The following is a 16,158-nucleotide window of genomic DNA, read 5'->3' as shown; positions in this document are numbered from 1 at the left end:
GGGGAATATGTGTAGTTCATGAAGGAAATTTTAATTTTATTTTCTTAATTAATTCTCACCGGAGGATATTCTTTCCACTGATTATTTTAGAGAGAGGTGGCGGGGAGGGAGAAGAGAAACAGATGTGAGAGAGATGGTTGGCTCCCACACCCCTGCAACCGAGGTACGTGCCTCTGACTGGTCCATGGGCTGGTGCTCCAACCACTAAGCAAAACCATCCAGGGCAGAAGGAAAATTTTAGATGTCCTCTTGTATTTTCTGTGTCATCTAAGGAGGGGATTTTAATATATTAGGAGAGTTCCTGACTAGGAAACTGGTTTCCAATCTGTTGTATATTCCACCCTAAGGTTTTAAAGTTCTATTTAAAATAATGGTACCCTAAGTAATGGAGAAATCAATTTTCAAAAATCCTCAAATTACTGTAGCAATATTGAATTTGAAAAATTGGATTTGCAGTTTTATTGCTGTAAAATAGAATAGTAAGTTATGTGTTCGGGTAAATTCCTTGTTAGTTTTAAACTAAAATACTCACTTAGGACTCTATTTCTGTCTTACCCTGTTAGGTGTAAAGATTTCTCTCTCTGTTACTGGAATCCCTATTGGATGCTGCCCTCTGATGTTTGTGGAATGAACTGCTTTTGGGAAGCGGCTATTAGGTAGGCACTTAATATTTAATTGGCAGATCAGTCAGTGTAGGTAAGATTAGATAGTAGATACATTTTTGATAATAAATAGGATATAAAAATGTTTTTTTCCCTGTAATATATTATCAGACAAGTAAATGATTTATTTTCTAGTTTTTCTGTGTTTTTCCCCCTACTTTGTAGTTATCGCTATTTTTTAGTACATAATGCATATAAGATGCTCTAATATTTTTAGATGTTATTATGATAAATATACCATTGTTCTTAGAATTTATGATTGAATTTTAGGTAACAAGTGATAAATAGGTGGTTTAAGATAGACTTCCACTGATATTTACAGAGATATATACATATACGTGACATTTAATTTAAGTTGGTATACTAAACAAACGTTTTGTAAGTGGATGGGGACACCTGGGCAAGAATTATTTTGGTTATTAGCAGAGATTGAATATTGGGGAGTGGGAGGATAAAGATCAGGGTTTAATGAAGGAGCAAATGATATGGCATTGTTTATTGATCTCTTAAATTCCTGAATAGTTTGGCCTTGTTCACTTCTCTGCATAAGGAAGGCACTGGATTGGCTGACCTCTCTGGTCCCTTTCTTGCCCTAACTTTCAATGAAAGAAGCAAGTATTGAATGAGACATCAGCCTCTCTCCCTGAGAGAGTGACAGGGGAGAGAGAGGCGGTAGCCTGAAATGCTCTTCCCAAAGGTAAAATTTGAGAGTCACCTACTTTTACTGTGTCTTGTGAGTCATTAAATTTTACTCATTCAGTTTGCCAGGCACAGTGCTACGTGCTGAGAACCAGACTGTGAGTCTAGTTAATGTGGCTTCATCCTTCTAGAGCTTGCATTCTGACTGGAGCTAGTAAACCGGAGATTGCAGAGGGTGATGTATTATAAATAGCTATGATGATGGGAGAAACAGGTGAGTCATCAGGTGGGATCACCTTAAGGCATCAGGGAAGGCTTCCTGGAGGGAGCTACTGCATGATGAATAGGCTCAAGGTCAGGAGGTGAAGTAGTCTAGGTGGGAAGAACTAATACACATTTTTAATATGTAATAGTATGTATTTTAAAATTCTTATATTCCCAATACATTATGTGTTTCATGAACTACTGGGAAGAAATCGTTGAAATCAGATATTTTAGTTATATCTCATTGCTATGGAAAGATTGAAATTCTAATATGGATGAGTCAAATCAGATTATTCAGACTTTTAAAAATGATCTTATCCTTTTGAAAGTTAATCTCACCCTTCAGCTTGATCATAATTTTGGAGAATTGGGGCTCCATATTTTTCATTCTTATAAAAGTCTGCTAAATGAATAGAGCCTTGACAAGCGCCACCTTGCTGTTTTCAGCCTTGTGCCATAAATTCCTCACTCTAGAAGCTTGGTAAGTTTGAAAACTTCCATATACTCTGATCTATACAACCCAGACTCTTTTGTAAGTTATAATCATAAGGCATGAGGAATAATCTTCCTTCTCAACTGCAAGAGAAGCCCAGGGAAGTGGACCTGGTCTGAATCCCAGAGCCTCTGCTTATTATTATTCCTTTTGCTTTGGCTTCTCCAGTCCCTGGAAGGAATTACATGTGAATGAATATTTAATGTAAACCCTTGTGCTTGTTACTCTCCTGAATTTGAGGTTTTAAAAGTTACACTTCTCTGTTATACTCTTTACTTGTAATATTGAATCCATACTATATATCTGTAACCATTTTGTTTCTTACTTAGAACTTAGGATCCCTCACACTTAACTCATTCTCTTCAAACACACAGCCAAGCCAAAACGCCATGTAATGGCCACATCACTCCCTCCCTCCATTTCAGTATTTGTTCTAAATAATACCCCCTTTCCTTGACTCCACGAGGTTGTCTTGTCTGCCCCACCTCTTTACTTCAAAGAGGCAAAGCTTCTTTGAAATTCCCTTTTACTGTCCCCTTAGGTCTCAGATTTTGCCTGGCACCAGTGGGGACCTAGCTGGCACCACTTTCTTCTTCCCAGGCCTGTCCCTGCTTTGCCAATTTGAATCTATGTATAATAATAAAAGGGTAACATGCTAATTAGACTGGGCATCTTCCAGACGCCCTTCCTGATGAAGACGGGGCCAGAGGGAAGCCCGCCTGGGTCCCGGGTGCCTGCGGGTGACCTGAGGGAAGCCTGCTTGGGTCCTGGGTGCCTACGGGGGGCCGGAGGGAAGCAGTCTGGGTCCTGGGTGCTTGCCAGTGGCCAGAGGAGGGAAGCCTGAGTCCTGGGTGCCAGAGGGAAGCTGGTGCTGGCAGCAGGGGGGTGGGGTGGGGGGGGGGGAGGAAGGCCTACTCTGCACGAATTTTCATGCATTGGGCCTCTAGTTCTTTATATAATTTTATTTTGATCGAAGTTTATCTGGGAGGATTATTTTCTCCCAATTTATTATACAGTGAACATAAAATAACAAAAAAGAAAATTGTCTCTTATTTACTCTCTTTCCCGTTACCAGCAAACATCTTAAGAGTGTCTACTGGCTTACTTCTCCCAACCAACCCATCCTTCACACCTCAGTCCACTATGAGCGGTGCCTGCCTCTCATTGAAGTCACCCCTGCCTCTGTACTGTTCTTCTGGGCCTCATCTCACTTTTCTTGTCCGTTTGACACTGGTGACCACTTCTTCTTTCTTTCAACTCCACCAGTCTATGGCTCTGGAGACCAGTGTCCTCAGCTCTTTGATCTGAACTCCTTTCTCTATTCCCGACTCCTAAACATCAAAGTTCCTTGGAACTCTGCTCTTTCCTCTCCCCACTGAGGATAATCTGTTTAACTGGTGTCTCTAGTCCAGATCTCTTTTCTGAGCTCCACAACTGTATTTCCAGCTGCATGTTGGTTATTTTACCTTGCCGATTCAGATGCCTCAGACACTCTTGTTCAGCCCTGAACTCGTGGTCTTGCTCCTCCCACTTTCCATCATCTGTAGATTATATCTTGGTTTACGACTGACTTTCACCTGTCAGTCCACAAGACTCTTCTACTGGTCTCCTTTCACAGTTGCTCCTGACGGCCTCCTCCTTCCTGTTGCCTTATCTACCAGGCTCATCACTTCTTATCCAGCTATTGAATCTTGGTTTACAACTGACTTTCACATGTCAGTCCACAGTGACACTTCTACCCTTTTCCTTTCACAGTTGCTCCAGCCGGCCTCTTCCTTCCTGTTGCCTTATCTGTCATGCTCATCGCTTCTTATCCAGCTAGTGTGATCTCCCTTCCCTGCCACTGCTCCTGCCTTCTCTGTATCTTCTGTATTATTTTACCTATTTCATCAGTTGTGGTTCTGAATCAACTTGTAGACTGTTGACTTTACAGATAGATAGCACATTGTATTCATTATGTAAATTGTGTTTTAGCAATTAATACTTATATTTAATGTAAAATTTTTATTTTTTTTTTAAAGAATAGTTTATTGATTTTTTTTTTTTTTTTTTTTTTTACTGGTGCTTGGCAACCAGTAAATAACTAATGATTTTCCTCAGCACTTTCAGACTAGCCTACATGTTTGTGTAGTAAGCTTCTTGAGCAATCTCAATTTTTTTCTATTTTAAGCAGTTACCATTATTTCTGATTAAATCTTTTAAAATTCTGTCTTTTCACCAAGGTTGTAAATTTGTGTGAGGTAAGGATTGTGGTTTTCCTGCTTGTCCCCAGTGTCTGGCATATGAAAGGATTTCACATATTCATTACAAAGAATGAATTATTATATTATGTTCTAAAAATTATATGGATTTAAGTGTGCACCAGGATTGTGTGAATCTACCGATGTCTCCATAACCTTAAGCGCATTATTGGGAGTTATAATTTTACCATATAATAGGGTAAAATGATGGCTTGTCTCTGATTTATATTTTGTTGATTATTTGTTGAATATATTTCCATATTTATTTAGCTTTTACATTTTTTCTGTATTGATATTTTACCTATTGAATTTTTAATGCTTATTTTATGAACTCATAGAATTATATATTCTGCTTTTGCCATGGATCACAAATATCTTCCTAATTTATTTCATTTTTAATTTTTAGTTATCTTTTCATTATGCAATCTCTTAATTTTAGTATTATAAATATTGTTTTAATATACTAATTTTTCTAAGAGTTGAATTTTTAAAATACTTAATCTTTCTCTTTATGGTGGGAATCAATTTTCAGTTCATAGAGTCTATGGGTATAGGTGAATTTAATGTTATCTGTCTTCTCTTGAATGGTCACATGTTCATTTTAAGAAATATATATTTACAGGTAATTTTATTTTTTGTTTTAAATTTTTTTATTGGTGTTTTAAATTATGTTTTAGCAATTAATACTTATATTTAATATAGAATTAAAAAATTTTTAAAGGATAGTTTATTGATTTTATTTTTTTAATTCTATATTAAATATAAGTATTAATTGCTAAAACATGTAAAATATTCTTTAAATAGTATTTTTTTTCTGATTTCCCCCTCTCATCATTTTACTTCCATTAGTTTCAAATTCTCAAAGGTTATAAGAACAGTATAGCAAGCACACTACATACCCTTCACCTAGCTATTTATCTATTATTAATTAACATTATGTTTTACCAGCTTTTTTTTTGTTTTTTGTTTTTTTTGGCTGAACCATTTGAGAGACAGCTGCAGCCCTTGTTACACCCACCTAGTTACATGTGTTCAGCTTGCAGCTCCCAAGAACAAGGACAGCCCTGACCGGTTTGGCTCAGTGGATGGCACCTCGGCCTGTGGACTCAGGGGTCCCGGGTTCGATTCTGGTTGAGGGCATGTGCCTTCGTTGCGGGCACATACCCAGTGGGGAGTGTGCAGGAGGCAGCTGTTTGATGTCTCTCTCTTATCGATGTTTCTGGCTCTCTGTCCCACTCCCTTCCTCTCTGTAAGAAATCAATAAAATACGTTAAAAAAAAGAACAAGGACATTCTCCAGTATAAGCGTAATAAAATTGTTACTTCAGGTTGCTTAACACTGACAGACTATATAGTCATATTAATATTTCTTTATTTTTCTGTTAATGAACTTTATGTCTTTCCTCCCTCATTCAGGATCCACTCGAGTTGTATATTGCATTCAGTTGTTAGATTTCTTTAAAAGTCTCCTTCCCTCTAGAATAGTAGTACCTCAGCCTTTTGGGCAGTGATGGTATCCTTCATGATTTGATATTTGTATTGTGTTTTGTTTTGTAGACTATCCCTTTATTTAGATTTGCCTGTCTCCTCATGATTGGTTTCAGGATTTTTGGCAGGAATACTCATAATAGATACTGTGCTCCTCTTTGGGCCTGCTCTCAGGAGGCCTATGAGGTCATAAGTTTAAATAATATTATTGGTTAAGTTTGATCATGTAATTAAGGTGGGGATATTACATTTCTAAACTTGTAAAAGTATCTTTATCCCCTTTGTAATGTGTGGGGATAATACTTTGATATGTGGTTTTAACATCCATTGGCTATTCTTGTCCAAATCATCTATCTCTATATATAAAAACCTAAGTGACCATTACAACTGAATGACCAGAACAACTGGTCGACTGGTTGCTGTGACGTGCACTGACCACCAGGGGACACCAGCCATGGGCAAACTACGGCCTGCGGGCCAGATCCGGCCCGTTTGAAATGAATAAAACTATTGAAAAAAAAGACCGTACCCTTTTATGTAATGATGTTTACTTTGAATTTATATTAGTTCACACAAACACTCCATCCATGCTTTTGTTCCGGCCCTCTGGTCCAGTTTAAGAACCCATTGTGGCCCTCGAGTCAAAAAGTTTGCCCACCCCTGGGACAGACACTCAATGCAGGAGCTGCCCCCTGGTGGTCAGGGGGCTCCCACAGTGGGAGTTCCACTCCACTCAGCCAGAAGCTGGGCTCACGGCTGGTGAGTGCAGGTGTGGCAGCGGCAGTAGGAGCAGCGAGGCCGGGATGAGCGGCAGCGGAGCTGTGCCCGGCCCCAGCTGGGGTTCCTCCCCAGCTGCCTGCTGCTTCAGCACTGCTACATCCCTCAGGGCCCTGGATTGCGAGAGGGTGCAGGCCAGGCTGAGGGACCCCACCCATGCACAAATCCATGCACCATGCCTCTAGTCTATTATAATGGTGATTTCAAACTAGTGATTTTCATAATTCTGTTATTCTTTCTACATTTAATGTTTGGCATTCATCTTTAAAGAGTTCCACCTCCCCCTTATCCCTTTTCATTGGTGTCATTGTAGACTCATGGATTCATTTTTTAAATCTAATGTGTTATGCATCACTCTCATAATTCCTGTTCATGCTCAGTCTATGCCAAATTTAGCCATGGGAACCCTCACGTGTTATCTTTGAATTATCTGAAGACTTTCTTCTAATCACATATCTGTGGAAAATAGGTTTGACTTAAAAATGTCCTTTTGGATAATATTTCTTTAACCCATAGGGCCTTTTTTTCTTAGTTACACTGTATAGCATACTTTCACAGAGCCTGATAAGATTACGCTTTCAGTTGTCACCAAAATTACTTCAATGGCTGTTTCCCTGTTACTTCTAGGTGGTTTTAGTTTCCCCTTCCTCTAGAGTAGAAGCTTACGTTAGATTTCTTCCACTTGGAATTATTTCCTGTCCTTGGGGTCTAGGGACATGGTGGTGGACAGAGACATGTTAAAGTATGTTTTATCTTGTCACAGTTTAGGTGTTGGGTCTGCACTGTATATAATGCTTTCGCTAACAAAGGACTCAACAGAAAAGCAAATGGAATTGATGGTACTCCTTCCATAGAAATTGGTGGAAGGAGTGTTGGCAGTGTGACTAGACTAAGCCTTGCTAAAATGCCTGGGAGGAGGAGTCCCTGGGACTGATTTTAGAGGGATTATTTTTTTCTTGAACATTTAACTTATTTTTCTTAAAAAGGTTTGCTATACTTCTTGTCTCTGTATGTAGAGAATTCTGTGCAACACATGACTATTACGGCTTACTTTAAAAATCTCTTGGCTTTTAGCTTTGGGGTAGGATCTAGTTAGGGCCAATTAAGCAATCAGAACCCATTATAGATTCTCAAGTCTTGGTGCTTTAATGAGGGCCTCTATACCATCATGAGAAGTGGGGTCTGGAGGCATTTGCTGGAAAGGTTAGATAATTAGAGCTCTGTGAAATTGTTGTATGTCTTCACTGCTTTGTCTTTTATTGTGTCATCGTGCTTTGAGATGAACGAGGTTCCCACCCACCCCCTTATTAGAGGTATAGAAAGCGTAGATACCTAGTCTTCCCTCTGCTAGGGTTTAATATTACAAACCGGGGGGGCTCAACAGAAAAGGGGGGGGCAGATAGAGAATGCAGACAAGGGAGGAGGTACTGCTGCTTTCTGTTGCTGTCCATGGGAAAGAACAGTGCTTTGAAAAGATTTAAACTTATGCTAACACCAGTATGTGAAAGAAGTGGCAAGGCAGGCCAGGTGGGTGGGAAAGGATAAACTGGTGACTAACAGCTGGTGCTTGCACAGTGGGATAGCCATGTGCAAAATTATGTGACTGTCCCCACCTCAAACCATTCATAAAATCCATTCCTGGCAGATCAATCTAAATATTAAAAGCAAAGTCTGTACCTAATACTATGTTTTAATTTAATGATGATCTTAATACTTTGATGAAGAATATCACCACTGCTTCTGGAATAGTAAAGAAAATAATTCTTGCAAGAGTACCATTTTATATGTAACTTCTCCATTTAACACCATTTAAGTAACAGTTAACTTTATAAATTATCTGGGAAAGTTATTTTTTTTCTCTTAAAGCATATCCATCTATAGAATAATTGGCCCGTTAGCCTGAACAAAAGGCGAGTTATCGTGGCATTGAGGAGTCTAAGTTTCAGCCTCCCAGTAGAGGGCCCAAGGAAGGAAATGGTCCCTACGTTTTCTAGGAGACAAGTAATTTGGCTGAAGAGCTTTCTGCTCTTCTGCATAAAGGCTGACAGCCAGTTATCAGTAATTGTGTATATGAGATATCCCAATGTAAGAGCAATGAACCCATTTTCAGGCCCAAAGAACTCAGTTAGACCAGAAAAGCAGCAGTTTCAACCGCTGTTTTAAATACCTCCAGGCCTTTAGCAAAACAGGCTTGTTAGTAGGAAGGGATAGATCACAGCAAAAAACAAGACTCAGACATAATTTTCTATACTACTACAATGAAAAATTCTAAATGTTTATCATCATTTTAACATTAAGATGTATGAATTTGCTGAAGAATATCACTGCTGCTTCTGGAATAGTAAAAATCTTGCAAGAACACCATTTTATATGTAACTTCTCCAAGTATGTTTTATGTAGTCAGTTGCTTGTATTTAAAGTTATTTAATATGATTTTCTGTTTTCTAATAGCCTAGTTGGTTGAGGGACTAATTATCCATGAGCAAGATCAAGCATTTCCTCAGAAAACAGTCTGGACCACTCTAACATGTGGGTGAATATTCCAGGATTCCAAAGCCTTATGCTAAAGAATTTAACTACAGTAATTTTAGCTTGTAAATTTAAGAGAAATAATTAATTTCTCATCCCTGCTATTTCAAATCTCAGTTATGTATACATACAACTGGTAATGTTAAATATTAGAATTTCTAATTCTTTACACACTTTCCAGAAATGATCTGTGTCAGCAAAAATGGAGTTAAAGTCAAATTTGTACATTTTTAGTGTAGATTGTTTGTACGTTACAATACTTTAATGTGTTACTAGTTTTGTCTTCTGTTATCTTCCATTTTTACATTACTTTAGCTGTCAGTTCCAAAAAGATTGTTTTACGCCATAATTACAGATGGGATCTTTATTTTATAAGTTGGTTATTTTATTTAATAACAATACAGTCACATGTAATTAGTTCTGTTCTTTAGGTACTGGTAGGTTATAAAGGTACAAGAGGGTTGAAATAGGCCTGGTGCTGTTGACTGCTGCTCTGTGTTAGAAGTAGTGGGGCCTAACATAGCCTAGGCCAGTGGTCAGTAAACTGCGGCTCGCGAGCCACATGCGGCTCTTTGGCCCCTTGAGTGTGGCTCTTCCTAAGCCTTAGGAGTACCCTAATTAAGTTAATAACAATGTACCTAAACTAAAACATATAGTTTACGTTTAAAAAATTTGGCTCTCAAAAGAAATTTCAATTGTTGTACTGTTGATATTTGGCTCTGTTGACTAATGAGTTTGCTGACCACTGGCCTAGGCCAATAACTGGGGCTTAGGGAGTCTTCCCTTCCAAGATGCAATCTAGAGTTTGACTTGTATGTTTTAGACCACCTCAGAAATTTTCACTACTCATTGATTACTTGGTAAAGGGGACTGAAGGTATGTATGTCAGTGACAAAAGTTAGGTGAAGAAAACTTCTTGTAGTCACATGGGTGAATATTGGATATAATATTGAAATATTTATGGCCGAAACCGGTTTGGCTCAGTGGATAGAGCGTCGGCCTGCGGACTGAAAGATCCCAGGTTCGATTCCGGTCAAGGGCATGTACCTGGGTTGCGGGCACATCCCCAGTGGGAGATGTGCAGGAGGCAGCTGATCGATGTTTCTCTCTCATTGATGTTTCTAACTCTCTATCTCTCTCCCTTCCTCTCTGTGAAAAATCAATAAAAATATATTTTAAAAAATGTAAAAAAAAAAAAAAAGAAATATTTATGGGTGAATTTCTGTCTGTGTTTCCTTCAGAATGATTCATTGGTTAGTGAAAGGGGACGTGGGCAAGGGTTTTTAGATGAAATAATAATGTTGGATGGATAATTGTTGCAGCTGGGAGATGGGCACATGGGGAACTTCTGTGTATTCTCTCTACTTTTATGTGTGTTTGTGATTTTTTAAAAATAAAAAAGCTTTAAAAATTGATGCTCCCCTTCTCAATTGGGGAGGTTCCTTGAGAGAATTAAGCCCTAATGTGCTAATGCATTCAGTGTGAGTAATGAATTAACTTCTCCTGTGTGCATCTAGAATGGTTTTAATTATATACCACTCTTAGGAGACTTGAGAAAGTAAGTAGTTGTGTGTGTGTGTGTGTTTTAATATTTTATGGTTCCTAGTGAGGAATGTTGGCCAAGAAAGGCTGGTTGAGGGTATAGAACTGTATGATTGATTCAACATTGTACTCTTTTGTAATTTAATGTTTCTTTGCCTTTTAAATAGAAGTTTTGTACTTCAGTTTTTGAACATGGTCAAAATGCCGTGTTAATATATTAACTTTATACTAAAACTGTTTGAAAATGTGGTTTTCTTTTCTATTAGATATGGTCCGAAAGTACAGCCCGTTGAGAGGATGCACCTAGCTGTGGTTGCCTGTGGTGAACGACTGGAAGAAACTATAACCATGTTGAAGTCAGCGATCATTTTCAGCATCAAACCTCTTCAGTTCCATATTTTTGCTGAAGATCAACTACATGAGAGTTTCAAAGGCATAGTAAGTATCTGAGACTTAAGTCTATGGAGTTAAATATTTACTGATGTATTGCTTGGTGGGGAGCCTTTTTTTCTTCCCAGGCCCATTTGGATATTTATAACATCATTCGTGGGCCGTGCAAAATTATTACCTTTAAAATTAGCCTGCTATATTTGGTCAGACATTTAATTAACTCACTCCTAATGCCTTGGCAGGGCCAGACCCAATGATTTCATGGGATTTATATGGCCTGAGGGCCGGACGTTCTCCACCCCTGCTTTAAAGCAGCCACCATTTCTCACGTTGAGATTGCACGTCCCTACGTTGTGGGTTTAATCCCTGCTTGGGGCATGTAAAGGGAGCAACAGATTGATGTTTCTGTCTCTCTCTCTTCCTCTCTCTAAAATCAATTAAACATATCTTTGGGTGAGGATTTTTAAAAAAATTACTTGAACACAATCATCATTCAAAAAGAGAACATTCTTAGCTTGTTACATAAACTACTTAGCACCCCCTCCTTATAAGTTGTGAATGTAGGAAATTTGAGTCAACAGTTCTTTTGAAGCAACAATGACAGGTAATACTTAAGCAGAATTTGAAACAATACAGTATCTTGCAATGCATTAAGGATGCTAAAGAGTAAATGTGTTCATTATAGATTTTTAGGTCTTTTTTGCCTTTTGTAATCTTCTTTTTAGAAGTTGCCATTGGATATGTATTTATCAGAACATTTTATTATCAGGAATATCTATGCATATTAAAAGCACATAAATAGACAAATATTTTCTAACTAGAGGCCTGGTGCATGAAATTCGTGCATGGGTAGGGTACCTAGGCCTGGCCGGCAATCAGGGCCGATCTGTGAAGCGACTGGTGGGGTGATTGGGGGGGGCCCCCACTGGCACCCACCTTGGCTGGCCTGGGGCCTGCGGGCTGAGGGAAGCTCCTGCATTGAGTATCTGCCCCCTGGTGGTCAGTGCACGTTATAGCAACTGGTTGTTCCACCGGTCATTCTGCTGTTCGTTCGATTTGCATATTAGGCTTTCATTATATAGGATTAGTTTCATTGGTCTGACTTTGTAAACGTATTATCCTATATAACAAAGAGGTAATATGCAAATTGACCCTCTGTCACATCATCACAAGATGGCTGTGCCTACAGTGGAGGCAGGGTTCCCGTAATGAGCGATCAGCAGGGATCTGAGCCTGCGTGGCACCGGGGCGGGGGACCTGAGGCCGTGCCCCTGGCCCAGCGGGGCTTGCTGGGGGACCTCAGGCCACGCCCCTGCTGTGCTGGGCTTGAAGGGGGACCTGAGGCTGCGCCCCCTGCCTGGCGGGGCTTGACGGGGGACCTGAGGCCACGCCCCCTCTGTGGGTGGGTGGGGATTTGACTCTGGGTCCCCTGGTGTGCCCCAGACTCTGACAGGAGGATGATTTTCATATACATTTTACTAATTTTCTTTCATCTCTGACACTTCTGTTATAGAGAAAGGGCAAATAGCAATATTACAATATTTCCTCTAATTAATTCCCTTTTAATGTGCATGAATTTTGTGCACCGGGCCACTAGTATGATATAATAGGAAATGATGCAATAAAATTAGTGCTTCATTTTTCTCAGTTTAATTTGTTTAGGGATTGAGAAGATTTATATATCAGGTAAAGTTGAAGGAGATCAACAATTTACAAGGCTCTTTTAACTTTCTGGTTTTGTGATTGATTTCCTTATAACTTTTGTTGTGCCTCAGATCTTTGTGGTGGAGTCTCTCTAGCATATTATTATGACTTTAAAATTCTGAATGAAAAAAAAATGGTGAGAAAGAAGACTCTGACTTTGTCTTAACTGTGTCCAACATAAAATGTGTAACATCTTAATTTTTAGCTTTTTAAAAAATAATCTGTTATATGATCTTATAGAGAAAATTGAAAGTGAAACAAAATTAAGCAGTTCTTTTTTTTATATTTTTCAGCTTGACAGCTGGTCATTTTTACAAACATTTAATTATTCATTATACCCAATAAGTTTTCCGAGTGAGAATGCAGTGGAGTGGAAAAAGCTCTTTAAACCATGTGCTTCCCAGAGATTGTTCTTGCCAGTAAGTTTTCTCCCCAGTTTTGTTTGTTTGTTTTTTGACTCTTGCTTTTACACACGAGTTACTGAAGAGTTGCATTTAAATCATTAAACACACACACACAAACACAGTATGACTTTTCCTTTGAACAAAAACAAGGAATAGAAAACATTTCCATAGAAAAAGAGCTACAATAAAAACCTCTGTTAAAATGAAAACTGCAAATAATTTATATTGAAACAATATTTCTTGCATTTTAATTTATTCAGTGCTATAAACTTATATCTCTAAGAAGAAATCAAGGTCACCTGTTGCCAGCAGAAATGCAGTGGTAGTATCACCTTCAAGTTGCAGACTTCATTATTATTTGGGAAAAGAAGTAGATTGCATCATTAAGTAACCATTTTTGTCTTATACCAAGTCAATTTACCTTTTCTAACTAATATTTTAACACAAAGACAATTTAAGGCATGTGAACTCAAAGGGAGATGGGAACCATTTTTTCAGTGGGGCTGTTTTTTGGTAATATTGTCTGGCGATAAACCTTGATTATAGTTTTTTTAATCTAAAATACTCAGATTTTAAAAGATTGATGCTTTATTTTTCTAAGTGATAAACTTTTTTTTAACTGAGTTTCTCTTCCTTTGAAATGGATGAAAAGAACTAATGTAAGCTCTGTCAACTTCTTCCACCAAAAATACTGATGTGGTTATTATTTAACCTTATGTCTGATTTCCAGTTGGCAGTGAACTTGGAGTTTTATGCAGTCTTCCTAGTCTGCAACAATCCAGTAATCTGTAGACGCACATTGTATCGTGGTACAGAAGCAGAATGTTGATATAAAACCAGTTGTCCTCATTTTTGTCCCCACAACAGAGAGACAGACAGACCTACAGACACATGTATACATACTCTTCTAATTGGGGGCTTTATTCAGGCACTCCAGTCTACCATCATATTTTTTTCAGCCTGATATTAAACCAGCTGGTGGGGGGAATTTGGTGTTTTCAGCCTTCTAGCTGCTCATTAAGGTAATTGCTTAACCTTAGCTCTAGGAGGAGGTAGCATCTTTGAAAAGGGGCAGAAAAGGAGCTCCAGTGGCGCAATCGGTTAGCGCGCGGTACTTATAAGAAAAGGGGCAGAATGAAGATCAAGCTCTTATTTTCATTATCTTATTATCTAAAAATGTTTAGCTTAACCTGATTATCGAGTTTTACTGATACACTGGATAGGCAATAAATTTAAATTTGCAGGAGTCAGATTCTAAAGTTCATGGGTAAGGCAGAAATAAAAAAACAAAAATTGCCTTTGGAACTCCCTACAGAAGATACGTTGGAGATTTAACATCTCTCAGAAAGTAGCAGCATAGCCGATCTGTCTTGCAAGACAAGTCGTGTCTTTACTCTTACTAAGTGAGTGCACATTTTCTTTGATTTGTTGGGGGATAGTAAGCACAGAAATAAGAGCATGAACTTAAGCTAAGTGGTCTGGGTTTCAGTTTTGGCTCTACAGTTTCATAGTTGAGACCAAAATGATGTAAACGTGCCAGCCATTAGTGTTACAGGCCAAGGGAACAAATTCATATCTTTATCTATATTGGTTTATTTTTATATTTATCTCAAGAAATTAAGATTTGAGATAGAAATTCACCTAAATTAATGTTCTTTAATTAAGATTTCTCCCTAATCTCTAAGCATATGTTTTTATTTTATTCTTATTGTTAGAGTGTTTGTTCTGATTCATTTTTATACTGTTTCTTCTCTAAAAGTTAATATAAAGATTAGCATAGTATCTTTAACATGCTGTTGCAAAAAATGACTGATCGAGGAAAAATTGCTCTAAAAGTTCATGTAAATTAGCGTATCTCTTAAGTACTTCTTTTATGTTTTACACTAAATAAATAGAATTATAGTTAATGATTCAAATATCTCTCCTTATAGTTAATCCTTAAAGAAGTTGACTCACTATTGTATGTCGACACTGATATCCTTTTTTTACGGCCTGTTGATGACATTTGGTCTTTACTCAAGAAATTTAATTCCACACAAATTGCTGCAATGGCACCAGAACATGAAGAGCCTCGAATAGGATGGTATAATCGCTTTGCCAGACATCCATACTATGGAAAAACTGGAGTAAACTCTGGAGTTATGTTGATGAACATGACTAGAATAAGAGGGAAGTATTTCAAGGTAAGTCCCTGATAATAGGTAGTTGGTTATTTTCCCTCTGAAGTGTTTGGTTTCTGATTTAATTTTGCTTTGTTAAAAACTAGATTGAACTATTCAGAATATTTTCATTTGTCTAAAATATTTGAAGAAAGGTGTGTTCTTAGTATTCTGTTTATTAGAGCATTGCTCAAACGAGATGGCATTACAATGAAGTGAACTAATGCACTGTAGCAAACATCACCTTCTTAGGTTGTTACTCCAGGCAGCAGCAGTCATTTTGTAGTTATGTAGCCGTAGAATACGTGAATTTAAAGTGTGAACCGTCTTGGGGGAACACAGAGTTGCAGTTAAGAGCTTAAGACTCTGGTGCCTGCTGGCTTGGTTCAAACACTAGAACCTTGGGTAAGTTTTGAACATCTATGGGTTTAGTTTCTTCATCTGTGAAATGAGGATGGCAAGGTCACACAGTACCTATGTCATAGGCTTTTGTGAGGGTGAAATTAGTGAGAACAGTGGCTGACACATGGTGAGTGTGCAGAGTATGCCACCAAGTAAGCACTTAAATGTCAGCTAAAAACAATGACCTCTGTAATACCATATAGACTTACTGTTTATCCCTTTACATCTAGTTAGGACAGAAATAAGCTTTAAGGGATATTAAGTCATATCTGATATGAGTATATATGTATGTTTTATACATATATTTGTCAGATCTTTTTCTTATGGCTTCTGGTGGAACAGAATTTACATCATTATTTAATACTCCTTTCATTGTGTCTGATTTAAACCTCCCTCTTACTTTGGGTATAGGCAGCAGTGATGCTTGTAGCCACCCTCCCCCCACATCCTGACATTTCAGTCTTAG

General features: G+C 38.2%; 1 protein-coding gene across 4 annotated transcripts in view; it reads left to right on the top strand.

Annotated features, from left to right (window-relative positions):
- The window catches only part of GXYLT1 (glucoside xylosyltransferase 1), a 41,203-nt gene that overhangs the window by 8,238 nt on the left and 16,807 nt on the right, over nucleotides 1-16,158 (top strand). For 2 of the 4 annotated variants that reach the window (XM_059682584.1, XM_059682585.1), the window contains exons 2-5: nucleotides 564-656; nucleotides 10,900-11,071; nucleotides 13,021-13,146; nucleotides 15,063-15,314. In XM_059682584.1, coding sequence (XP_059538567.1) covers nucleotides 564-656; nucleotides 10,900-11,071; nucleotides 13,021-13,146; nucleotides 15,063-15,314 — 643 coding nt within the window. The remainder of the gene's footprint in view (nucleotides 1-563; nucleotides 657-10,899; nucleotides 11,072-13,020; nucleotides 13,147-15,062; nucleotides 15,315-16,158) is intronic. The other 2 variants (XM_059682587.1, XM_059682586.1) reach the window with 2 other exon arrangements.

The sequence above is a fragment of the Myotis daubentonii genome, chromosome 2 (assembly GCF_963259705.1).
Source record: "Myotis daubentonii chromosome 2, mMyoDau2.1, whole genome shotgun sequence".
Lineage (NCBI taxonomy): Eukaryota > Metazoa > Chordata > Mammalia > Chiroptera > Vespertilionidae > Myotis > Myotis daubentonii.
Note: the sequence above shows the minus strand (reverse complement) of the source record. Positions and strands in the feature narration are given on the sequence as shown.